We start from the raw sequence: 27,380 nt of genomic DNA, 5'->3' as shown, positions 1-27,380 counted from the left end.
GATGCGAAAATGACGGAAATATAAAGGTATTATCTTTGTCCATTTACATTATTTAATGGGATAGGGAAAAACAAAAGTTTTGACCGTATGTGCAGGTCCTTAGGCATGTTTTCATGATTTATTGGAAGACAAATATTTCAGAGTAGGTTGATTTTGTTCTTCTTGGAGGAATCGCATGCTGTGTTCCAGCGTTTTTAGTTTGCAATAAAACTCAAAGCTTAATTTAAAAAAAAAAGTTAAAAAATTGCAATTTGCTGTATTTCGTTGCTAAATAAACAACTTCAAATTGCGTTATTGTTCAATAAAAAGAGTTTCATTTTGTACACCGACATTGAAGTGCACAATTGAAGCAATTGTAGCAATTAATACAATATGTAGAGCGGCAGCCCACTGTCAGGTTAATGAAAGACTACCGTATGTGACATGTCTAGTCTAGTACTAGTCTGGCGTCTATTGATTTTGTACAAGAGAACCAAAACAAAAGAAACAATTTGCAGATATACAAAGAATTGTAAGTGATCGTGACAACAGATCGTTAGTGTGTGTGTTTCATTTTAAACACAATCTAGCTGACCACTATCCCTGTCGTCGTATTGGCACTACAGCATGGTAAACAATTTAACAGGGCTAAGTCATGAATAATTTTTCAACTGCTAGCAAAGGAATTAATATATGGGATGTTTTCTTTTTCAAACGGCTCGCTCTGCTTCAGAAAACTCCATTATAAAGATAGGAAGATTTAAATGGTGAAGATTGTGTATTAATGTACGCTGAAGATGTCCCAAATAGGTCTGACGTTATGAATAGTGAATATACACTTGTAGACTGACGATTCTTCAGAAGCAATCTAGTCACTGATGTCTCAAAACGTACATTCTGAATAAGAAATTAACGCGACAGACAAGCTGAACCTAAAGGGAAAAATGATATAGAGGACTAAAGTTACTGAATGTATTACGCCATTCTAAAGTATACTCACGACCGGAAAACTTAAAACAAACCAAACTTGAAGGCGGTCCTGGATTGCCGGATTAAATACTACTGGGTTGTCACTGGTGCCTCTGTCTGGAAGGAGTTGCTCTCACAAATACGGATTTGCTTCCATTTGAGGCATATGAGCTTCGTTAGGATCATTCCGAACTCGGTCAAGTTCAATGTCATCCTTTTGTTTACTGAAGTTGATGAAGATTCGCTGAAGGGTGAATCTACCTATTCCAATTCAATGTAGCCATCAGCTGGTTTTTCTGTGACTTCAACCTCGGATCATGATACGTCGGAGGTCATGTTTAGCGCAGTAAGCTTACTTCCATGAGCATCAATGTATCAACGGATATTGAGGCCGACTTTGTAACAAATTTGAGTCTAAGCCGGAAATTAGGTAATAACCTGTAATCGATGTATTAACTTTAAACATAAACATAACATTGAAATGGCAGAGAGGAGATTTTAATCGCTGGGTGATACATTCAAGGTTCTAATTAGGTGTTATCTAATGTAATTTTACTATGGTGTTAATTAGGTGTTATCGACCCTGCTTTTTTGTCGTTTTAGAGAAGCCGACGTCCCTGATGTGTATTATGGAAAAACAGACACAGAGCCATCTCGGGCTCCAATTGAAATTTGCGTGTGGCAAGGTTGCTAATAGGCCTTAAGTAAAACATGTTTGAAAGATTGATGCTTTTATGCCGCATTATGTATATATTTCGCGGTAAATGCAACAGTAAGTGTTGCAACTAGGAGACCTGTCAGACGTCAACAATATAATGTCTTGTAACCGAACTTGCGTAGTATTTTAACTTTTGATAGCTATTTGCTATTTGTTGTTGTATATGCTGTATTGACTGTTTACAGCTTTAAGGAAAGTTGTAATTCTCTGCCGGGACATTGTCGTTATCCTCTGAAGTTGCTCACTATGAAGAAAGCAATCGTGTACCTGGCATTTGTTCAAAGAGTTGAGCTTTCCGGCCTCCGGAAGGCTGGTGACCGCAACTCAGACGCGGTGTTCTTTGAAGTAGTATATTCTCGCACGAGTAAGCTCAAGCCAATGCTAAGGCTAGTAGTAAAGGAGCTGATGGTAACGTTCAGCGTGGCACTCTTTGACAAAATCTCATACAAGACGTCTACTTACGGTACGTTATCTTATTAATTTATATCAATCAAGTCGGTTTGTTTCTAATACCACGGCGCCTGATCGTAGATATTGTAAGTGCTCAGAATATTCTTTATAATATGAATTGTTTATCAAACTGCGCTATTGCACTGAGGGAGATTACGTCCAGGTATTTAAGATTACCGTTCTCAACCCATCGTTAACATTCACGTTGCTAACGTTATTTATTCACGTTATGAACTGCGTAAGAATACATGTGCGTTCCCAAGGATTAGTGCAAGGATCAGTGAATGGATTCAAGATTGATCCATCAGACAGGAAGTGACGTTGTGGACATAATCCACATGCAAATTTCAATTGGAGCATGGAAGTCGCTTAGGGTGAATTTTTGGGGCCGAGCTGTCTTTTCGGTAGATTTCATTTTTTATACTCAATAGAATATGTTAAAAAGCATCACGGCACCATGGCTTGCCGAAACAAAATAATGATTTCTATATTAAACCGTTTATTCTGATGAAATGAATCAATACAAGTTTGCTTTATTTCTATATCAGAAGAGAAATATCCAATAAGATGTTCAACTGAAGATGTAAAGATCATGAAAGTTCATGAATTTTCATGAAAGTCCTCAATTACACCATTCTAGTTTAAGCGCTGTTACATAATAATATGTGATAATTATCATCCCATGGAAAATATCATTGGCTACATATTGACAAGTAATAGTTTTCTGCTTTAACCAACATGTAACTGTTAAAATTAGTTACATGAAAAGCTATACATTCTATACGTTAAGTTTTCGAACATGAAAAGATGATTGGCAGTACCAATAATATAGTGGGCGTGGCAGCGGTATTTGTAAGGCTCAAACCTATTCTCACATTAAAATTATGTGATATATTTACAAATTTAAAGCAAAGTAAAATTGCATAACGATAGTTCGTACTTTAAAATACATATGTAAATATATAAAAAGAAACATGATCATTTGTCATTTTGGAAGTAATGCTTATTTTCTGTAGCTCGATTATTATTGCTATACGTTCAATACTTTTTAACAAAATGTACCATCCTCTTGTGCTAAGTACCAAATGGTGTAGATTGATTTACGATACACTGAATACAGTCGTTTTAGGAACAAAATATCGCCCCATTACCTTAGTCATGAAAAGTGCATCCAATGTTTTGGAATGATTTATGCATTATTTGTAAAACCATCATTGTCTAGGTTTCTTAATTAAATGTTGTAACTGTGTAATTTTATTGCAATAACTAATCCGTGAGAGATTCGGTAGGGTTTCGTACACCATTTTGCGGTCCATATTATTCCATTACAACGTCTGAATGATTCCACCAATTACTCATAAACAGATTACTGTTCAGTAGCGAGTATTCCATATATGTATTGGCAAAAAAGATTTTATTATGTTTGCCATGTCGGAATTATTACAAACCCCGAAGTGTTGATAATTAAAGCGAGATAGTCTGGTACTACTTGATAGCAAGGACAATGTAGACCAATCTTACTCTAAATAAATGATTGAATATAATTATCTTAGCCATACACATGTTGCAAACATATTCGTATCGTATAATATGAAACATGTTTGAACTTTTCCTGTATTAATCGTAATTGCTTGAAGGCTACATTACGAGATCGCGTTACTGAGGTAAGGTAGCTTGATCTAGTTTTAAGTTTGGTGGTCAAATATGACAACTTTGGTAGAGAGTTACAATGAAACAAATAATAATAAACTTACATATTTCGTTCAGTGTTTCAAGAATTGCGTGATTACATTGCTATAGTTTATAATATCAACGCCATTAATGTTAAATGACACATACGCTAAAGCATGATGTACTCTCTAAAAAATTAACATATCTGTTTAGAAAAGATATTGCCTTGGAGACTTTCTCTACTTCGAAGGAGAAACGATGAGAAATAGAAGGCATTTTGCTTCAAATAGATTTTAGTAGATTCGTTTCATATTAATCCAACAAATTTGATAAAGCAGAATGCATATGAAAATGATGAAGCAATGAAATAAAAAATGTGTAATAGACAGATTGTGTGTGACTAATAATTATGGTCCGTAGTGTTATGTTAATGCTCAAAGCTCATAATTTCTTCAGATCATGTTATTTACGTAGAACAATTATTATAATCAATTATATTTTTCATATTAAGGCTTAAATTAGTATGTTCACAAAGGTTTTTGTTGAACTTTCTTCGTGTTCAACTTCCACGAATACAAAAGTAATATAAAAATGCACACACACGATAGCCATCAACAACTACTTCAACTACATGTAAACTGAAGGATGGTTGAGGAATCGATTTCTGTGTGAATGTGAAAAATTAGAAAAATTGTAACGGTGGATTGAAATATTGGGTTGGATGGATACTAAAACGAAATGATGCACACCCAAGGGTAGTAATGGAGCGTAGAGTAAAACAAGTTATGTATTTAAAACTGGGTTAGTGAAACTGATATGGATAAATTGCAATTTAATTTTCTGGAAAAGAGGTTCATGGACTTTGATGACATTCATGCGCGGTATGCACAGTCTGTAATTGCCGAAGCCAATAAATCAGATCGATAGTAAGTGCTGACGTCGTGTCACGTGACATTGAATATAGTCAGAAAAGCTCGATGATCTCGTTTCCATAATGCTGGGCATATATACGGCGTACCTAAAGTAAAAAGAACCAGTAGTAGTTTGGAGTGGCTTGAAAAAAAAGGATACCCTGCCACGTTGGATCGTTTCGAGGAATTCATCCATTTTTAAGTTTTTAAACATTTGAGCAACTGACTGTCTGTTCTTGATTTATATTAATTACAAATTGTAATAGATATTAGTAGCATATTCTCAGGTTAAGCTAAATCGTTTTTTTTTTTGTATTAAACCAAGCACACTATCATAAACTTTGCATTTTCCTTATTTTGATGATTCTTGTTACAAAAATAGTGACAACTTCAAATCAGATCTCAATCATACACTCTATGTTCTTATTCACGCATCCATCCAATCAATCTTTCACCCCATAACTCCAACATTCACTCATCTATTTACTGCAACACTCTTCGCTGCATTTTTCTTACATAACTCTAAATGACGTTAACAATTATCACATATATCGTTTTCTACATAAAGTTGAAAATATACTGGGATTTAAAATGTCCACACTAACAACGTTGCAATAAGTATATTAAGTGACTGATAAAATTTACTAACGTTATATCATAGTTAATTGTCTTACTTCAAAAAAATTAATACATTATGTAACAATTGGCAAGTTAGGAATAGGGTTAAAAACAATACCATTACTCTCGTGGAGTTCTATCTTATTGTCCTTCTGCAGCGTCCTGTAATTGTTCAAAGGGTTATTTATTCAATATGTTTTATAACTGTAGAAATAAAAATACTTACGGATAAGTAAATACTCAAATGAAGTTGATCCCAAACAGCAGGCAATGCCAACCAGAGACGTTAAAGGATCTGGTTCTCAGGTGCTTTCTGTCTCACATTTGTTACTATTTTAACATTGTGTTTTAAGTAGGGAAAAAGTTCTATAGTTGTTGCAATTTCCGAATGCATATATGTACATTTTTGTTTAATGTGTTATGCCACCACATTGATTGATTAACTAGTGACTTTATAGTGTTTGCAGGTAATGTTTCTTATATAAATCTATTATTGAAAACGTTCTGCGATGATTTTTTTTTTAACGGGAAACTTACATATTTCTACATTAACTCCGCAAACATTATACATCTAGAGTGAACAATTTAGATATTACAACAGTTTTTTAAGGTTTTATTTTACCTCTTGAATTAGTAATAATAAAAATTTAAAACATTGTATTGACGTTTTATGGCTGTTAATATTATTACTAATGAATCTTTGAATTCATATTTGTATTTTCCTCAAAACAATCTTCACCTGTGACATTTTTCTCATATATTATCAAAAAACATATTTAAAATAAAGGAATCTCATACAAGTATGAGTTATATACTTTTAACCAAAAAATAACTAAATTACTAATTTAAACACATAAAGGGGTTCGAGAGAAAATAGTTACCGTTTATTTCGCCTTGTTCTCAGTTAGATCCTTCTTTACTTGTTCGAGTTCTCCTGTTGTTTTCTACTCGTAGTTATTGGAATAAATATAAACACAATATAAATATTTTCAACGTGTATTCAACAATTATGTGAATACATTTGAAGTCATAGACACAACTTGCAATCATTTATATATCTCCATGATAAAACTGCTTTTACAGAAACTTAAATTATGCCAAGAATTACTCTTTAATCTTACCTCATTCATTTTCTTAAGCTTTAACGTAGCTAATCAGTGATTCTTATATAGAACGACGTGATATCCAATAATTCAGAATAATTTTGATAAAGAAAATATTTAAAGAGAAGATAAAATATTACAACAGTTTTTTTTTTACCTCCTGAATTAGTAATAATAAGAATTTTAAAAATATAATGTCATTTTATAGCTGTTCATATTATTTTTAATTCATATTAGTATTCTCTTCGAACAATCTTTAAATATTGTCATGTTACGGATGTTATATCTAAGTATCAGTCATGAAATATAGATTTCAAAGTTTATTTAACAAAAATAAATTTTGACACTTATTTTGTTAAATGAATTCATCACAGTTTTGTCACACTTACTTCAAATTTTTCTTGGAGGGTTGTCAGTTCTCCCTCTTTGAGCTATTTAAAAAGAAAAGAATAAAAAATTACTTCCTTTATATTGAGATATTTTTTAATTAACAATAAGCAAACACAAATAATGATAAAACAACACCAATTCATTTAAGAATCTTAATTTGCTTTTTATTTTACCTCTTGAATAAGTAATCATAAGAATTTAAAAATATTGTCATTTTATTGATGTTATATCTAAGTATCAGTCATGAAATATAGATTTCAAAGTGTATATAACAAAAATAAATTTGGTCACTTATTTTGTCTAATGAATTCATCACAGTTTTGTCACACTTACTCTAAATTTGTCTTGAAGGGTTGTCATTTCTCCCTCTTTGAGCTATTTAGAAAGAAATGAATAAAAAATTACTTCCTTTATATTGAGATATTTTTAAATGAACAATAAGCACACACAAATAATAATTAAACAACACCAATTCATTTAATAATCTTAAGATGGTTTTTATTTTACCTCTTGAATAAGTAATCATAAGAATTTAACAAATATTGTCATGTTATGGATGTTATATCTAAGTATCAGTCATGAAATATAGATTTCAAAGTTTATATATCAAAAATAAATTTGGTCACTTATTTTGTCTAATGAATTCATCACAGTTTTGTTACACTTACTTTAAATTTGTCTTGAAGGGTTGTCAGTTCCCCGTCTTTGAGCTTTTTAGAAAAAAAAAGAATAAAAAATTCATTCCTTTTTATTGAGATATTTTTAAATGAGCAATAAGCAAACACAAATAATAATAAAACAACACCAATTCATTTAAGAATATTAATTTGTTTTTTATTTTACCTCTTGAATAAGTAATCATAAGAATTTAAAAAATATTGTCATGTTATGGATGTTATATCTAAGTATCAGTCATGAAATATAGATTTCAAAGTTTATATAACAAAAATAAATTTGGTCACTTATTTTGTCTAATGAATTCATCACAGTTTTGTCACACTTACTCTAAATTTTTCTTGAAGGGTTGTCAGTTCTCCCTCTTTGAGCTATTTAGAAAAAAAAAGAATAAAAAATTACTTCCTTTATATTGAGATATTTTTAAATGAACATAAGCAAACACAAATAATAATAAAACAACACCAGTTCATTTAATAATCTTAATTTGTATTTCATTAATTCATTAGAAAGTAGAAAATGATTTTTTATTTTTAGTAAATTATAATAAAACATATTCCATTGTCAGGAAAAATGGCTGAGTAGTTAACGCATTTTTATATTTTGTTTTTTCTCTTAAATTAAAAGCAGTTCACTTTGAAAATGTCATGGGCGCAGTCTGAACTAGAGTTCAAGTTATTCTTGACTACCTGTTGATGTTGATAGGTCTTAACCTAAATTTGTTGATGCGTGTAAACAATAAAGTATTGTAACACTCATGTTATATAAACGAACATAAACAAACATAAATACTTTCAACAGGTTAAGTTTAATGAAGAAAATATTTAGATAAACGATTAAAACAAAACAACAGTTTTCTTCTTACATTTCTGTTTTACCTCTTGAATAAGTAATAATAAGAATAAAACAAATTATTGTCATTTTATGGATGTTATATCTAAGTTTCAATCATAAAAAAAAAGAGAATTCAAAGTTTATATACAAAAACAAAATAAATTCGGTTACTTATTTCGTCCTATGAATTCATCACAGTTTTGTCACACTTACTTTAAATTTGCCTTGAAGGGTTGTAAGTTCTTCGTCTTTGAGCTATTTAGAAAGAAAAGAATAAAATATTACTTCCTTTATATTGAGATATTTTTAAATGAACAATAAGCAAACACAAATAATGATAAAACAACACCAATTCATTTAAGAATCTTAATTTGTATTTCATTAATTCATTAGAAAGGAGAAAATAATTCCTTAATATTGAGATTTATTAAATGAACAATTAGCAAATAAATATAATAATAAAACAACACCAATTCATTTATTAATCTTAACGTATTTCATTAATTCATTAGAAAGTAGAAAATATTTTGTTTTAATTTTTAGTAAATTATAATAAAACATATTCCATTGTCAGGAAAAACTTCCTGAGTGGTTACCGCATTTTTTATATTTTGTGTTTTCGCTTAAGCTAAAATCAGTTCACTTTGAAAATGTCATAGGGGCAGTCTGAACTAGTGTTCAAGTTATTCTTGACTACCTGTTGATGTTGATAGGTCTCAACATAAATTTGTTGATGAGTGTAAACAATACAGTGTAGTAACACTAATGTATAGTTGATCAATTATCCTTTAGTCCGTATTTGTATTTTCGTTGAAACAATCTTCACCTGTGATATAATTTCCGTGTATTGAAAATAAACGTATGAAAAACAAAGGAAATCTGATACATGTATTAGTTATTTACTTTTAACCAAAATATAACTAAATTACTAATTTACACATGAATGGGTTTCCATGGTGCTAAAAATACAAGAAATAAGGTGTTCCTGTGTCACTTGTTTTTCGTGATTAATTTAAGTTGACTTCTTGCATTCTTGAAATAAGTTATTAGAGATTAAATACCGTTAGTGTCTCATTCTTCGCCGTCAGATCCTCCCTAACAGTTTTGAGTTCTCCATTTGCTTTCTACGCGTAATTATAGGAACGAATATAAACACAATATAGATACTTTCAACATGTTTTCAACAATTATAAGAATACATATGAAGCCTTAGACTCAATTTGCAATAATTTATATATCTTCATGATATAACTGCTTACACAGGAACTCTAATAAAGACAAGAATTACTCTTTTATCTAACCACATTCATTTTCTTAAATGTTGGTGTATCTCCTAAGTTATTATTATAATTAATAACACGATCTCCAATCTTTTACGCTAAGTCTAATAAAGAAAATATATAGAAAGAACGATTAAAACATCACAACAGTTTTGTTTTTAGATTTTTTTATTATTTTACCTCTTGAATAAGTAATAATAAGAACTACAAAATAATATGATCATTTTATGGATGTCATATCTAAGTATCAATCCTTAAAAAATAAAATTCAAAGTTTATATAACAAAACAAAAGAATTCGGTTACTTATTTTGTCCTATGAATTCATCACAGCTTTGTCACACTTACTTCAATTTGTTCTTTAAGGTCTGCAAGTTCTCCGTCTTTTTGCTATTTAGAAATAAAAGAATAATATATTACTTCCTTTATATTGGGATTTATTAAATGAACAATTAGCAAAAGAACTAAAAAATAAAACAACACCGATTCATTCAATAATATTAATTTGTAAGTCATTAATTTATTTATGAGAAGTTAGAAAAGAATTGTATGGTTAGTAAATTATAAAACGAATATAAACACAATATAGATACTTTCAACATGTTTTCATGTTTTTTTGTCTTTTGTTTGTTATTACGTCTTGAATAAGTAATAATTAGAGTAAAAACTAGATTGTCATTTCATGGCTGCTGTGTCTAAATACTAATCATCAAGAATATAATTCAAAGTTTACATATAAAAAACAAGAAAGAAAAAAATATTTTGTCCTATGAATTCATCACAGTTTTGTCACACTTACTTGAAATTTTTCTTGAAGGTCTGCAAATTCTCCGTCTTGTTTCTATTTAGAGAAAAATAATAACATATTAGTTCTTTCTAAATGAGATTTATCAATTTAACATTTACCAAACAAAATAAGAAGCAAAACTACCAATTCATTCATTTAATCTTAAATTCCATTAATTTATAATAAAGTAGAAGGAGTATAAATACTTTCCACATGTTTCTAACAATTATAGGAATACATATGAAGCCTTCGGCACAATTTGCAATATTTTATATATCTTCATGATATAGCTGTTTTTACAAACACTTTAATTATGTCAAGAAATACACTTTGATCGAACCACATTCATTTTCCTAAATGCTGGGGTATCTTATCAGTTATTATTATAATTAATAACGTGATCTACAATCTTGCAGTATATTTTAAATAAAGAAAACAATTAAAACTCATCATTGTATATTGACGATATTTGAAATTTACTATGCCTTTAAAATTGTTTTCTGTTTTCTGTTTCATTCATTAGTAATGAAGCCACACATTATTATTTATAACTGTACACGGTTGACATTTGTTTCTTACCTGAAAACGTTTAGTTCTGATTTAATCGGTAAGGACTGATGGTATTTAATATCTGTTGTTAATATTTCTTTACCCATCACTGCAAAAATGTTTACAAATTTGTTTCCTTCGTTCCATTTTTTCTCAAATCAAACACCTATGCTATATATCGTTGATATTGTACTATTCTTTTATTTTCGATTATTTCTTTTGCAAGGTTAATTGATGTTCAAGTAATCCGTTGTATACCACGTAGGTCAGAACCTACCCAATTTGAGTAAACTTGTTCAATTAAATCATAATCTTGTCAAAACACAGAAAATAAATAGATCTTCCATTTTATTAATTTTTTCGCGGGTACTCATATATATATATATATATATATATATATATATATATATATATATATATATTATTATTATTATTATTATTATTATTATTATTATTATTATTATTATTATTATTATTATTATTATATATATTTTTTATATATACAAATGAAAATCGTAATGAATTGGAAAATCAAGAACAGTGAAAAAACTTTCAGCCCCCACCGGGATTCGAACCACGGGCCTTCCGCTTTGTACGCGGACACCCTAACCACTAGGCTATGGACGCTGATTGTATATCCAGAGGTTCGAAACCGGTTCCACTGTAGGCGTTTGTCGCCTGTATCAAACAATACTAGTTCTTTTTTTTTTTGGTGACATATTTTGCCTTACTCTAGAGATCAAACATGATGCTAACCAACTCGAAATCATTTGTGTGATTCCTAAAGCCGGATCTCGAAAGAGATACTTTGAACAGACTATATATATATATATATATATATAAATATATATATATATATTATATATATATATATATATATATATATATATATATATATATATGTATATGTATATATATATATATATATATATATATCCTACAGTTACTGATTTGCTACAGATAGAAACATGCCATATAAAGATTACACATATTCAATTATCCGATTACGAAGGCTTGTCAACATAGTTCAATGGATACCAATGGCATAGTGTGGATTGTGGCTTTGGTCAAAATGAATTAAAATATTGAAACATTTAATCTTAGAATAAAAGATGTAACAAAGTGTTGTTACAAATTCGATACCATCCCTTTTGAAAGAAAAATCACCTAGGTTCGAGCCGTGACGCGAAATACCAAATACCTTGATCCACAATACATACCAATTGCATAACAAACATGATGATTTGAAAGGAAATGAACATGGCATCACATGATATTGGTTAAACGTTAAAAGCAATCCACTGTGTAATGTGCTTCTGGAAAGAACAATTGCTACAAAATTCAGGACTTAAAACCTTAAATAATGTAAACGTTTATCGACAAACCTTAAGAAGTGAATCTTTTTGGCCAAGTTCCTTTTCCTGTTCGCCTGTCTTGGTGTTGAATCTGCACAATGGAAACAAATAATTTTAACTTATCCATCTCAGTCATGAAAGCAGCTGTTTTGGTTTATCCATTATTATAAGGATATCGTTGCTGAACCAAATAATGATTGATGGTAATAATTCTAACCGTTCACACAATGACATTACTGCCCAAACTGCGTTGCTCTAAACCAGTGATAGCTAAATATCTATATTTGATCCTTTATATTGGTGCCTGTATGAAGTGAAATAAATACGCTTCTAATTTCTTACACTTAAAAAATCATATAAATTAAATAAATGCATTATATCGAATAATACCATCGCTTTTTCCAACCAATGAAACTGCATTAAATTTTATTTTTTTGATGGCATTACGTTTCATGTATGACTAAAAACACTTGAACAACTTGAACACTTTGTTGAATCATTGTTATTGAGAACTGTTATTGTGTAGCAAATAACTTTGCAATAAAAGAATTCTTACCTTTTTTTCTTTTGTGCATACTTTTCCCTTTTATCTAAAATTAAGAAATAACATGCAAATTAGTTAGTAAAAACGACAATCGTGAAAGGTGTTGGTAAGTTTTGGTAGTTTACTTTACATACCGTATATATATTTCAGTAGGAAAACAATGATCACGATTGCAACTATAAGCAGAACAAGCGGGATGATCCACCTGGCTGACGACTTATCTGTAAGAAAAAAAAAAATTTGTTCGATCAACTCATTGCATTAAGAACCATAAATAGACAATATATGATATACACGTTTAAATAAATTTAAAATACAAACAAGTAAAGAGAGTCAGTTGTTTGGCTGCACGAATCGGTGCATGGCCGGATTAACAGTTGGGCAGACAGACATATGACTGGATGGAACTAGGGAGGAGATTGACGGATGGATACGCCCTTAGTTTACCTGCATCTGTTTGTTCTTTAGCTGTATCTGTTTTGTCAAGTCTGACATGGGCAAATCTTGCACATGCTCGTCTATCTTCACTAGCAACAGCTTCACATGTAAGAGGTAATCCAAACTCATTCGGCACCGTAATTGTTTCTGATATTGTACTGGATTCTTCATTCAAGGGAGGCTCATTAGATACAGAATTAATCTCTTTCGAACCATTAAACCATTTTAAAGATAACGATGATGGGCCACCTTTTGCCGTACAGGTTAATTTTGTTTCCTTAGAGGGCTCCACTTGAAGAGTGCAACTTTCACTTGGTTCACACTGTTCGATTCCGAATGTGAAATCTGAAAAACAGTATATGTAAGAACATAATAAATGCAACAGAAAATCAATGATGGAAGGTTTGTTGCAGTTCTCGAAAATACCAAATACTGAATGTGTCACACAACGCTTACGTAACAACCAGTAAGAGCCCATACATAATCGAAAATAGTCTTTAAAATGTACACTACCAATCACATTGCTTTGTGAGCATTCTCCTTGCAACCAACAGTCAGTTAGGGTAAGAATTAGGGATAACTTATTTACAACATATGATATGATGGTCATTGCGTACATAGAAATATATTTCCAAGCATGTTTTCAAGATTTACTAAAAAGTAACATAAGTGTGGTACACAGTACACACGATTTACACCTGCACTTACCATTCACGGTGACCTCAATTGTCACAGCCCCGCGACAGTTGGCATTTTCTGATACAATTCTGCAATGATATCTTCCCCCTTCTGCTAGGGTAACATTGTAAATGACGAGACTACCATCCTCATTCACTAAATATTTCTCCGAATCAGACCTAGGGATGCCAAGCACTCTAGACGCTACGCTCTGGCTAGTTGCAAAATCTTCTCCTTTATTCCAGAAGTAAGCCGTCTCATCGCCTTTCGGTACACACGGCACCACTGCTGTTTCACCTTTCTCGATGAAGAATACTGGCCAGTTTGCAAGAGCTGGTTGAACTAGATTAAATGAATGTAAAAGTTTTATTTGGGTTTTGAAAACATGATTCAGATGCTTTATTTCAACTGCTTTTTCTGAACGATGCGACTTTTATTTAGTCATCATTGCTTGCTGGTATGCATACAAAAACAATTAATTATTTAACTCAAACCCAAGTAATATGAAAACGCAATGTGATATTGTTGAAAACACTATTGTGCAGAGGAACTGTGCATTGAAGCGTGGATCATTAGCTATAGAAATATAGTACTTAGCAGAGCCTTTTTGAAGAATTCAGAAGTTGAGGGTCTTGGGCGAGGGAGGGGTTTAGGGGTGCAGTTCAAAACAAGGGATATCACCAGCGTGATTATATTACACACTATCATCGACGGATCAACGATTTTATGAAGAAAACTGGGTGATCATTATATTATTGCAGTAAACTCTTCTTTAAGTAGGGAATCTGGGAAAGTTCTTTATATGAAATCATGCTGTCTGGGGCACTTTCAAACAATAACTTAGTTCTATAGTTAATTAGTATGCAATATATTACTAAAAAATAATGTTTTATCTTCTGTTGGAATAGGGGGGAGGGAAGGCAGACGCAATTTCAAGGATCAGGTCGAAGGTTTTGATTTGAACAGTTTACATTCCGATTAACAAATCGCATATCTTAAAAACTGAGGGAAGATGGTCGAACTTGAAAAATTAGATAAGAAGAAGTTGACATTATCAGCTTCCAAGTTTGGCCATCGTAGCATCTTCAAATGTGGCTAAATTTCTTCTCGTTAATACCCTAAACTCTATGGGTGTTATTAAACTACATGTAAAATTGTATAGCTTTCTACTTCAATGCTCTATCAGTTTGTATCTGTAGAGGAAGAAGGCGGTTCTCGGGTTGATCGTGAGTAGGTATGGGTGTAGCTCGGATTGATCGGTGGTAGGGTTTGTGATGGTAGGTGGGGTATTGTTGTCGGGATTCGCATTATTTCATACTTTAAGTTTTGCTTTGTTTACTTTCCCTAATTCCTATTCATTGTTTTTTCTATGTATGACTATGACTTTTTTTTAAATTTAAAAACTCTTTGACAAGACCCTCTGTTTTTTTTTGGGGGGGGGGAGGGGGGGAGGGTTGAGTTTAACTTCCATCATTGCTGTTCATATTTTTGCACAGTGCTCTATTTGATTTTGTAGTCAAACAAATATACGAAACGAGTTTGTAACTCCTTAAAACGAGCCTAAATTGTCATCAAAATATGAAGTTAGCAGTTTTACGAGTGTTGTAACAACCAAGCACACCGTCTCATTGATTTTCTTTTCACATATAGATTAGGCTGGTTTTTCGTCTGATGTGCTGAATGTGATATCACATTATTGTAATGCGAGAATCTCTGAATTGACCATTGATATGTACAATTTTTCTTCACACTCCCTTTTCCTATAGAAGCCGATACGTTATTGTATTGTATAGGTCAAGAGTCCTTATTGTATTGTCTAGGGTCTAGAGTCCAATGTGATGTTCATGGGAGCAATATATAAGATTTAACACAAAACATTGGGTAAAAATTATAACAAGAAGAAATGTTGACATTGTTCTGGAAATATATCAGAAGTATCCAGTTTTGTAGAAATTAGTAACTGAACCTTGAGGGAGCTTCTTTTTTTTCGAGGGGGGGTGCAAACATCTCCACTGGGGGGACACTTTTTTTTAGTGTGTCAATAAAATCCTGGTACATCCATCTTAATCTAAACTGAATATACTGCAAAGAGTTGTGCATCTACGATTTTGCTGCCTATATTTCTTTTAGAATTTGTTTAAAAACTACTGAAATGAAATTAATGCATTTGTTTGGACTGCATATATCATCCGTTCTTACTGTAATCTTTATAACACATGCTACCGATTTATCATCTCGGTCTAGTCTTTAAGGGGGCAAAAAACTTTAAGATTTACGGTAGTTACTGTAATCTCAGTGTGAATCGGTTTAATCATTCGATTAATATTCGTGATATTATTCAATATACGTATAGGCCAAGTTAATCATGATCGAACTAAAAAATAGATAATGAAATTAATTGAAATAAATGCTGTGCATTTAACCCTATTGAGCGACGTTCAAGATAAATGCACATTCAAAATATGTTATCTTTGAAGAAATCAACAGCTTACCACACAGACTTGCAAGGCAGCTGACCAAAATGAAAGAAATGCCAAAAAGGTTCATCGTGTTGGCTTGCTGCAACGGAGAAACAGATTATATATTAAATGCCATACTAGTACAACAGTGGTGTAAACACAGCCCAAACCAACAGCTTCGTACGCTTAATTTTCATTAGATTAATCCTTGTTTGCGGTCTGCATAGATTGAGTAGCTACTGCCTTGAGAATTGGATGCGTGGATAATCTGAGGTTGAAATCGGGGTAGAGAGAAGGTTAGTTATCGTGAAGAATTTGGGTGATATAATTACCAATGTATTTATGCATCTTTCATGTATGATAATCGCATGTGTTGATGAGCGACTTCGCATCTTCCTTTGCGGGTAAGGTCCAGTTTACTTATAATAAATCGTCTGCATTATTTAACTGTATAATACAGTAAAAATTGAAGCAGGTATGTATACTAACCCCGAACCAATTAAAAATTCTTACTTTAACATTTAACAACAAATGAACTACGCTTTCTTGATGTGAAACAAAATCTTTCGGTGGTAGATTTTACAAGCAAACACGTGTTTTGTTATAAATGAAGAAAGTGTTATAACCTGTTTTCGTTTATAAATTGAAAATAATTGTTTATCAATTAATTACACGTGTTCGTTTAATTACCAAACAACTTTGATACCACATCAAGCCGGGCTCCCTCCTTTCCCCGCCTGTGAAATATTTTCCATGCAATTGTGATGTGTATGAAACTCCAGGCTACCAACTCCTCACCCTTAATAACCAATCGTAGTACCACTTGGATTGTACACTCCTCTACCCCCCATACCTTTGTAGGTAATGACACCGTGATTCCCTTTATCTCTGCCCCCTCCCCCACCCCCATCCCACCCCAATTAATGACCAAACCTAATTAGCCATTTTTCATTTTCTCTGAGTGTTTTATTTTATTATTTAAGCCAACATTTTCCTATACTAAGTGACCACCCCCTCCTCTTTCTACCTCAACCAACATCTGTTTCCCATAATGTTTACCCACCCCACTCCCTTCTCCCCAGGCCACCCTCAACCCTCGTTCATGAAGGACACGTTCAACTTAGAATCCCTATCGATTGTTTCATCCATTTTGACTCCACACGGATGTAAAAGTTCTTTTTTTTTCATCTTTGTTACTCTAAAAATTTCTAATGAGAACTGAAACCCGTTCCCAAACCCAAACTGTCACGCTCCGTTGGGTAATATAAAGCCCGACCTGTTAACTGTTGGCCTATTTTGTTCGCTCATCAAATGGGTGAAAAGAGCTAGCTCGGCTATATATCTAGGTTTGAGTAAACAGCAGAAATCTGGACAACGGAATAAATGTGTGACGAAAGGAATGAAAAGAATCGTTCCACGTTTAAGGCTATTATTTACGTATGTAACAGGTATGACTACACTATACTATGATTACCTGCCATACCATTATTAGGGTGTGCAAATATAGGGTGAAGCTGTGTGTTAGAATAAGTCACCTGTACTTTTTTCAATTTCTGCTTCATGTAGGTTGACAACCACAAAGTTTTTATACACCATATCCATGTTAGGTCTTGGTGGCATTTTATTGTTTACCGTTTGAAGGTGCGAATACCATATCAACAGCTCCTCTTAAAAACCACAACTCCAGTTCCCCCTGCCCCACCCCCACCCCCATATAAAACTCAAGTTCAAAAGGTTTACATGCTAATAGTAATAACAGGTTAGTTAGTGGCTAATTTTATTGACTATTATTCGACACTTTGATGAGATAACTAACACATTAGATCACTTACCCAAGTTCCCAACCCGTTCCCCTCATCCCCCTCATCAACTTGAAGAATGTGTCACATCGAGAGCTCATTTCCATTGTTTTACAAAACCACTTTCAACCCCATTATTTACACGAATCATCACCTACCACCCGAGATCCTCATTATTATTTATATAATAGACCTTTAGACCTTTTTCAAATACCTTAGCGAAAGTATGATCTGTTATCCTAAGAATATAGATTTTATCAAAATAATGAAACGAAAGTTCGGGTTTAACATTCTGTATTTGGTTACAATGATTCGCGTACAGCGAAATCATACCCACCTACACAGACTAAGCTATTCCAAAAGTACATTCTTGTGAAACTCCACTCAGTAGTTAAACAAATATTTGTTAAACCATAAAGATTGATTTGGTGCCAAAAAATATCACTGTCATTGAAATATAAACGGCATTGACTACATCACAGTAAACGATATCACACGAGGTGTCTTGATGTATAATCCAGATACAAGGTACAAAGGTTGCAGCACTAAATAAACAGCCAGCCCGAATCGAAACTAAAACCTAATAGATGGCACAACCTTTGTCACTGGTGTCATGTTCACATTACGATGACTTTATTATCAGGCGCTTATCCAGGGGGAGGGGCGTTGGGGGCGCGCGCCCCCCGGGTAAGAAAAAGAGGAGAGAAAAAAAGAGAAGAAAAAAGGGAAAAAGAGGGGGAAAAAAAAAGAAGGAAGGAGAGGAAGGAAGGGAAAAGAAAAAAAGAAAAAGGAGAAAAGGAGGGAGTAGAAGATAAACGCCAAGACACCGGGAAGAGAAGAGGAACATTCATAATTAAAGCGCTGATCACTATTATATACACATAGTAGCCAGTGACGAGTCGAGGATTACGGGGGGGGGGGTGCGTCTCACCCTACCCCTTACACCGATAACTCCTTTTTTGACGTTTCCATTTTCATCTCTCACTAATGTAGATATATATATGTATATATACCATCTATGGTTTATCATAACGTGTGTGTGTGTATGGACGCCTTAAACAATTGTACAATTGTGCTATGAAACCAACTGCGGCTGGTCTCGGACTCGACCGAGTCGTCGGGGAACATGACGCACCCATCACTTCTTGAGATTGTTCCCATCTGCATGAAAACGCGCGCCCACAACCCTACGCCCCATCCCTCTAATCGCTTCCCGATGAGTTACGAAACTTAATTAATGGCCTTCGCTCGTAGTACCAAGACCTTGACAAAATCCGGCAACACACCACTTCATCGATAACAAGTGATCGGGTATATCGTCCCCGTTCTGGCGTAGTGACGAATGTTCAAAATGTGAGTTTTGAGAAAACGCGCTCTAAAGATTTTCATATTTTGACTTAAGTATAACGTAACTAAAACAGGATCTTTTTACCGAAAGTTTTCAATATTTTAAATATAACAAATAGAACTTTGAGTTCTCATGTTTGTTGCTGAAATTTCTTACATAGTAGTAATTTTAGTGTAAAAATTTTCGTCGTTATGTCATGTCATTTTCAGTTAATTTTAGACATTCGCCACACATTCGTCACTGTGCTAGAACTAAATTTTGAAGTTTCGTCCTGTCACAGACTTGTATTCGTCACTTTTGTGTGTAGTAGCCATTGGGTACACCGTGAATGTTCACTGTCACATGGGGAGAGGAAGGGGGGGTTAGGTGGAATAACCTTACGATAGAAGAAAATAATCGAAGGGGTGGTACATTGGTCTTATTAATTTTAAAAAGAATGTCCACGGTTTACCTTAATGTATAAAATAGACAAGGAATGGGTTATACGCAGCTATCAACATACGTGTTTTAGTATGTTTTTCTTGAGTGACATGGATGGAGTCGGATATGACGAGGGGAGGTGGTATATAGGGCAAGGAGAGCCGGCTGTTGAAATGGTGATATATTGGTCTTATTAATTTAAAAAGAACGCCCACGTTTTGTTGCAATGTATAAAATAGACAAGGAATTTGTATGGGTATGGGCGGATGTAAGTGTTTTAGTATGTGTTTCTTGGGTGAAATGTAGGGTGTCGGATAGAGAGATGTTGAGGTAGGGAGGGCAAGGAGAGCCGGCTGCTGAAAGGGTTATATATTGGTCCTATTAATTTTAAAGAACCCCCACCATTTTCTATAATGTATAAAATAGACAAGGTATATGATGAAATGTGAACACATGCAGTTGCAAAAATAATAGTTCCTGTGGCGTAATCTGTTAAGTCGGAACTCTTATAAAGCACACAGACTACGGAAAATTGTGTGCAATTCTTCATTTTCAAGTTAGTGTATTACGTGAAATGTCTCTGACGATAGTTTCTAAGTATCCTTCAAACGCTTTGGGAAGCTATTCCACTATACTATCCCCTTAAACCGAATGTGAAATTTTATTACGCTCACAGGCACATTCATAATAACCAACCCAACAACTGTGCCATTGTTCAAGTGTTTCCAAGTTGTACTATAGTATGTTGTTCCTTCTTTTTATTTCCTTCCAGTATACATATAAAAAAATTCTTACGCCCACAGGCACATTCATAATATCCAACCCAAGCTCGTGTGAATCCTCAGATTTAAAGAAGGAAATAACTGTGCCATTGTTCAAGTGTTTTCAAGATGTACTGTAGTATGTTGTTCCTTCTTTTTATGTCCTTCCAGTATACATATAAAAATTATAGAGAGGAGTCATATAACACCTCAACAAGAAGAATAACTCATATAAAAGTTTTTTTTTAAGATGATAGGATACCAAACAGTCCAAGAATAACTAATATAAAAAGGGAGAAAATGTCAAGATGATAGGATATCATATAAAATACATCTACTAATACAAAAGTTATTACATAAAACGATATAACAAACAGACTATAACAAACATTCTAAGTGCTTGAATGGAATGTATAAAGCAACACGGTAAATAAATGAGTTGCTGTAAACTTACGTTCGGTATTTTGTGTGGATTTCTTAGATTTCTGCTCGATTTGTGCAGGAGAGTTTCAGTACAGTACTACAGTATACAAAGGGTTATTCTGATCACTGTAAATCTTATTAGCCATTCTTGTAAACTCAGGTCTTGCAGCAGCATTTACTTTTTCTAAAAGTATATTGTATTCTAAATTAATATAGATGATGTGTATTTAAGATACTTCATTCTTCTTTTCTTTGCTTTTTTTGCAATATAAAATGGTACCAGACAGGCACTGTACAGATCACATGTGCCAGGGTAGAATAATAGTATTGAAAACATTTTCCTTAGCATTTTGGTTAAAGAAAGACACAACGTAAGCCACACTAGATACTATATAATATACTTTTTTAATACCTTAATGCTTTGCAAGAAAAGGTCAAACTGTCGTCACTGTATTCTCCCAGTACTCAGTTTTGGAGGTTCTAGCCACATCAGATCCCTCAATAATAATAATAATAATAATAATAATAATAATACGTTGCGACCTTGATAGAATGAGACCTTCATGTTTTATGGTTTATTTTCCAAAACAAATTTCCCTTATTTTTTTTGGGGGGGGGGGGAGTTACGCAATAAAGTCTTGCGGTCACATGTTGGAACTATGTCAATTACAGAACACTGAAAATTTCATTGGTCAGTTTCAACAGAGCTCTTATGAATTGTACATGATACAGCAGTATCATCGGCATATTTTGTTATAGAAATGTGTGAGTTTGACCTAATTTCATCAGTATATATAGTAAATAATATAGCATATAATGGCCCCCCTCCCACCCCAAGGCACACCAACCTTTATTTCCAATGTTTTCGATAACCCTTTATCCAACCTTACTTGTCTGGGCCATCCTTGAAGAAATTGTGTCAGCCAATGAATAAGCCATGTTTCTTTGATAAATCGTAAAAGATCCTTCATTAATTGAAGCATTTGACAAGACAGTATTAAAGGTTGCTATACAGATTTTCTAGTAATTCGGTCTAAACTCACCCCCCCCCCCTCCCCTCCTTGTCCTTTGTAGCAAAGTAACTACTTAAGTATAAACTATGCTAGTACCTTCCAAAGTTTCATGTAAAAGTATGTGACCTTCAATTATGTAACTAGGTATTACTTAGCTAGGAAAAGTTAGTTTTAAGTTAGGCTAGAGTAATGCTCGTGATGAGCAAAGCCGCCAACAGCTAAGAGAAACCGTACTTCCTTAGGGAGATGTTACATTTGTAACGATTTGACGATTTGTATCTCGGCAAAACGTCAATTTTCAGATTGTTCTCATTTTGACGAGTTGTCGTAACTCAACAAAACGTCAATTTTCAGATTTTGTTTTCATTTTGACGACTTGTTATATTTCGGCTAAACGTTAAAATTCAGATTTTTTTTTATTTTGACGACTTGTTGTATCTCAGCAAAACGTCAATTTTCAATATTTTGTCATTTTGACCACATGCTGCATCTCGGCAAAACGTCAATTTTCAGATTTTTGTCAGTTTGACGACTTTTTGTATCTCGGCAAAACGTCAATTTTCAGATTTTTGTCATTTTGATGAGTTATTGTATCTCGGCAAAATGTCAATTTTCAGATTTTTGTCATTTTGACGACTTGTTGCATCTCGGCAAATTTACGAATTTTGTCATTTTGACGAGTTTGTTTCTCTTTCATCACCATGTCCCTTCTACGCTTCCGTAGTATATGAATACTGTATTAATCAATTAAATGACGAGGTGAACTAATAAAGATATTACCTTCCCATAATCCTGGGTGTTTTCAAATGGCAGTTAGTTGGTTCTCAAGTCAGTATGACATGGTTGTTATGTTCGGCTTGTTCCAAAGGGTAATATTCGTCGATATGCAAAAATACATGGACCTTAGACAAATAGTGTTACTGAGTGGTTGTAATGATGACTAAAGTATTTGTCAGTATGTAAAAACGAGAGTGGGTCTTAGGTGGACATTCGTCAAAAATGCGTCAGAAAAAACGAAAAAATAGACAGTTTTAAAACTTCTAACCCGGCTCAACCGATTCTTCACCCTCGAAATAGGTAAGAACAATATTTAACACAATTTCGCCAAAAGTGCAAGTTCGCCACTACGCGAAAACGGGGACGATATTAGTGACCACTAGAGGTCGTGCACTGACCTACATGGAGTGTGACCGCTTCCGCCTTTGCAATTTCCCAAGATCAGGCCCCGAAAAATCCATGAAATCCCAAGGGCACTGTACTGTATGGATATCTAGCAATATCTAGCGACATCTAGGATGAAAATCCCAAGATCTTCCCTAACTTCTTGGTTGACGCTTCCCTAAATTCTTGGTTCTCAGGCAAAAGTGTGCATCTGGTTGGTCATTTCATCCTCGAGAAGTGTCATTTCCGGTGATCTGGGGGGGTTATCAAAACCAGAAATTTTCTTGTACGCTGCGTGCCAACCGAAGGTGGCGCTCCGCTTAGATAGTAATTCGCGCCCCCCGGGTTAGAAAATCCTGGATACGCCCCTGATTATTACCATGTATTTGGTTCATACGCAATGGCGTGGCCGAGTCAGTTTGTTAGCTAGACTTAGATCAACAGTCCTAATCTCCAATGCGTGCTATGAGCCATTACTTGCAAACGGTCTAGTTTTTAAGACTACACATGATGAATAATGTACTGAGTATTTTTATTTTAGAAATATCATAGTCTGACTGTCTATATGGTCATCAACAGCTGGCAAATACCTGTTCGTTTGACAAGAAAGTGTCCGTTTTGAAAAAACCTCCCTTTTCTTTGTTAACATGAAGAGCATATGGCTAACGTAGCACTTGATTAAACTCGCCCAACGAAACAAGTGGCGACAAAACATGTGCAGTTGCTTATAAATGAGACACTAAGCAAGCATTTCAAAATGAAACACAAACTCATGAAACAATTAACATAACATAAACATATATATGTTAATTATTTTCTGGATAATTATGTTCTCTCAACTAAAGAAGTGAGAATGCATTTTCACGATGGCTCGGTGTGGTTAGAATACAGTCATTAGACCATAGTCCCTTAAACTGTATGCATTGTCCATTTCTTCCTAAGAATGGAAACTCACTTCGATATATCTTAGTTCTAAACATTCGTAGACTCAGAGATCATCTTTTCTGTTAGGCTTAGTCAACCGCCCACAGTTTATGTAATACTAAACGCATTCCAGAATATATTAATTCACTGTCTTTAGTCTAATCTAAATCTGTATTGAAAATCTGCACGTGTACGCAACTAATACATAAATTGACTACACGATAAAAATACACATGGCTTATTTTAAGGCTAACGTTAGACTAATAGAGAACGACAGTGCATATTCTCAAGCATATTGTCATAATTAATATATTGATAATTACCATCCGATATTATATAAGCAAGTATATTGGCTGATTATAAACGGGTGAATCTTCAACCATGGAAATACCAAAAGACTTCAAAGATGGACTTCAAACGGTGAGTCGATGCTTGATTGAAAGGACATTACCCAGGTGACCAGTCTATGCAAATACAATCTGCCAACTCAAAATCGCCAGACCTACAGTGTAACATGTGTGGTACATTTTCATATTTCAGAATGATAACGTATCCAAATTGATCAAGCTTCTTCAGCAGTAACTTCATAACACTGAGACAGTTTATTTTCCAATTGCGAATGTTTAAATTAGCATAGAAAGTTATGAACAAACATGATACCATACTAGTGTACACTGATATGGTTGGACTGTTGCAATAACATTATTAAAATGTTGCTGATGAACAACGCATCATATAAATGTCCCCGTGTATTTCATGCCATCACAAGTGATAGCGGACCGTTTACGCTTTGATGATTTTTTTAAGAAGACAGATTTAAATTGGGTTTTTTCAAAAAAATATTGAAAGTAATCACCGTTTCAAACGTTTACTATACTATCACAACGTTACAATATTCTTTTGAAACAGCACGGCACACATTTTCAAACACATTTCACACATTGTTCAAATATTGTTAAGCTCAAAATTTAACTTTTAAAGATGTTAACGCTGTGATTAGTATCATTGATTTGTCATATATACAGTAATCAACCCAGTAAGTTTCCCGCATATAACAGAAGTCCAATATTGGTCATTGTGTATAGGTGCTTCAGAACGAATAATTGAATGATTAAACTAGACAGAGTATATCGATTATGTGATTATTTATTCATTTGATGTAGACAGTTGTAGCACAGGAGAGAATATGATTTATAGGTGGTCATCTTCAACATTCGACTAGAGGTGCTTTTGAACACGATCGACAATCGTGTAAAATCGTTGCGATGGTACATTTCAATAATATTAAAAATGTCAAAATAAATCATGCAAAGAGTTTTTGTACCATTGTAAAATAATTTCAAGCTAATTAAAACTTGAGGTGATGCTATAAAATATTAATTGTTACATCTCATCCTACATTTTGGATATATATGCACAAATATACATTCAATCAAACAATGCAGTCACTGCAGTAATTTTTCGTGGGTGCACTTTCAGCTAGTTTTTCATTTGGCATTAACATAGAAACCAAAAGAACTCTTCTTAAAAACTTTAAATATCTAGCTATTTTATTAAGCATAGAGGAAAAGCCTTGACTTGAAATATTAAATATGTTAACCACACATTTCAGCTCATTTCGGTACGTGTTCAAGTTTGTTCAAGTTTAACCATTATCTCCTTTGATCATGTGACCATTTTGTATTATTTAATAATATTGTAATATTCATGATATTTTAAAACGTTTCAGCTCATCACGGATACATATACAATAAAAAAGGAACCTTACGAATCATTTTATTCGGTATGCTTAAACTGTTAAATATATGTTATAAGAATATACATTTTCAAAGCAATGCAAATCTAACGCAGCAATCATGAATTATTTTTTATGTACACTAAACAGATACATAAATCAAATAAATGTGTAAAATGTGGTCATTTTGCATTATTTAATAATATTGTAATAGTCATTATAGTTTAAACCGATTTGGCTGGTCACGCATACATATATCAAACAAAGAAGAAGAAGAATTTTAAGGATAATCGTTATACGGTATGGTTAAACTGTTCAATCTATCTTATAAGTAAATACATTTTCAAAACAATACAAATTTAACCCAGTATCACGAAGCATATGTTATGTACATTAAACATATACAAAGTACCAAGTAGCTTCTCCTATTTTTTTTATCAAATAATTGTTTTCATGCTTACAATACCCGCAATGAAAATTTACTTTCCGTTCCCCTTTATTCTCTTGCTAGTAGTCAACATTTTGTCAAATACTCCGCTATTTCTTATTGGAATTCCGTACCAACTGCATTGCATTCTGTAAATAATTTATCCTCATTCAAACGTAATTTAAAGCGTTACCTTCTTTCGTATAAAATTTTATGATTTAGTCTAAAATTCGGGCCACGTCTTTGTTAAAAAAAAAATTTCTTCTCCCCCCCACACTTTTTCTTATTATTATTCATTTACTTGTAACATTTTTTTGTCATACTTTGTACCTTTGTTATACTTTGTCAGTTTGTATTTTGAGGATAGCGTGAGTAACAGTAGCAGAAGGGACATTTAGCCTCTGAAGAAGATCCTGCTAGGATCGAAACGTCAGGCCAACTGACTTTTACACATTATATAACACAGGCTCTCTAGTGGATAAGCAGTTTGCTAACAGTTTGTTTTATTTAGGTGTAATCTAATGTAATTTTAATTTGGCGTTTATAATGTTTTATCGATCCTGCTTCTTCTTGTCTTTTAGAGAAGCCGACTTCCCCAATGTTAATTACGGAAAATCTAGACACAGAGCCATCTCGGACTCCATTTGAAACTTGCGTGTGGCAAGGTGCTGATAGGCCTTAAGTAAAACATGTTTGAAATATATATGCTTTTATGCCGGATTACTAATATATATCGCGGTAAATGCAACAGTAAGTGTTGCAACTGGGAGACCTGTGAGACGTCAACAATATAATGTCTTGTAACCGAACTTGCGTAGTATTTTAACTTTTGATAGCTATTTGTTATTTGTTGTTGTATATGCTGTATTGACTGTTTACAGCTTTAAGGAAAGTTGTTATTCTTTGCCGGGAAATTCTCGTTATCCTCTGAAGTTGCTCACTATGAAGTAAGCAATCGTGTA

General features: G+C 33.2%; 1 protein-coding gene across 4 annotated transcripts; it reads right to left on the bottom strand.

Moving 5' to 3' along the window:
* Nucleotides 1–908: 908 nt before the first annotated feature.
* On the bottom strand, nt 909–27,214 carry LOC139976732 (uncharacterized). 4 transcript variants are annotated; one of them, XM_071985434.1, is made up of 16 exons: nt 24,580–27,214; nt 16,441–16,507; nt 13,979–14,290; nt 13,280–13,615; nt 12,967–13,053; nt 12,845–12,878; nt 12,319–12,379; nt 10,397–10,438; nt 9,946–9,987; nt 9,380–9,442; nt 7,478–7,519; nt 7,143–7,184; nt 6,809–6,850; nt 6,198–6,260; nt 5,435–5,478; nt 910–4,805 (listed from the first exon to the last, which is right to left on the bottom strand). In XM_071985434.1, the coding sequence occupies exons 1-14, from the start codon at nt 24,580–24,582 to the stop codon at nt 6,201–6,203; spliced, it is 1,233 nt and encodes a 410-aa protein (XP_071841535.1). In that variant the 5' UTR covers nt 24,583–27,214; the 3' UTR covers nt 910–4,805; nt 5,435–5,478; nt 6,198–6,200. The 4 variants fall into 4 exon arrangements, with proteins under 4 accessions (XP_071841534.1, XP_071841535.1, XP_071841533.1 ...); XM_071985433.1 differs by having other exon boundaries at nt 909–5,478; XM_071985432.1 differs by lacking the exon at nt 5,435–5,478 and having other exon boundaries at nt 911–4,805.
* Between the last annotated feature and the right edge of the window lie 166 nt (nt 27,215–27,380).

The sequence above is a fragment of the Apostichopus japonicus genome, chromosome 12 (assembly GCF_037975245.1).
Source record: "Apostichopus japonicus isolate 1M-3 chromosome 12, ASM3797524v1, whole genome shotgun sequence".
NCBI lineage: Eukaryota > Metazoa > Echinodermata > Holothuroidea > Aspidochirotida > Stichopodidae > Apostichopus > Apostichopus japonicus.
Note: the sequence above shows the minus strand (reverse complement) of the source record. Positions and strands in the feature narration are given on the sequence as shown.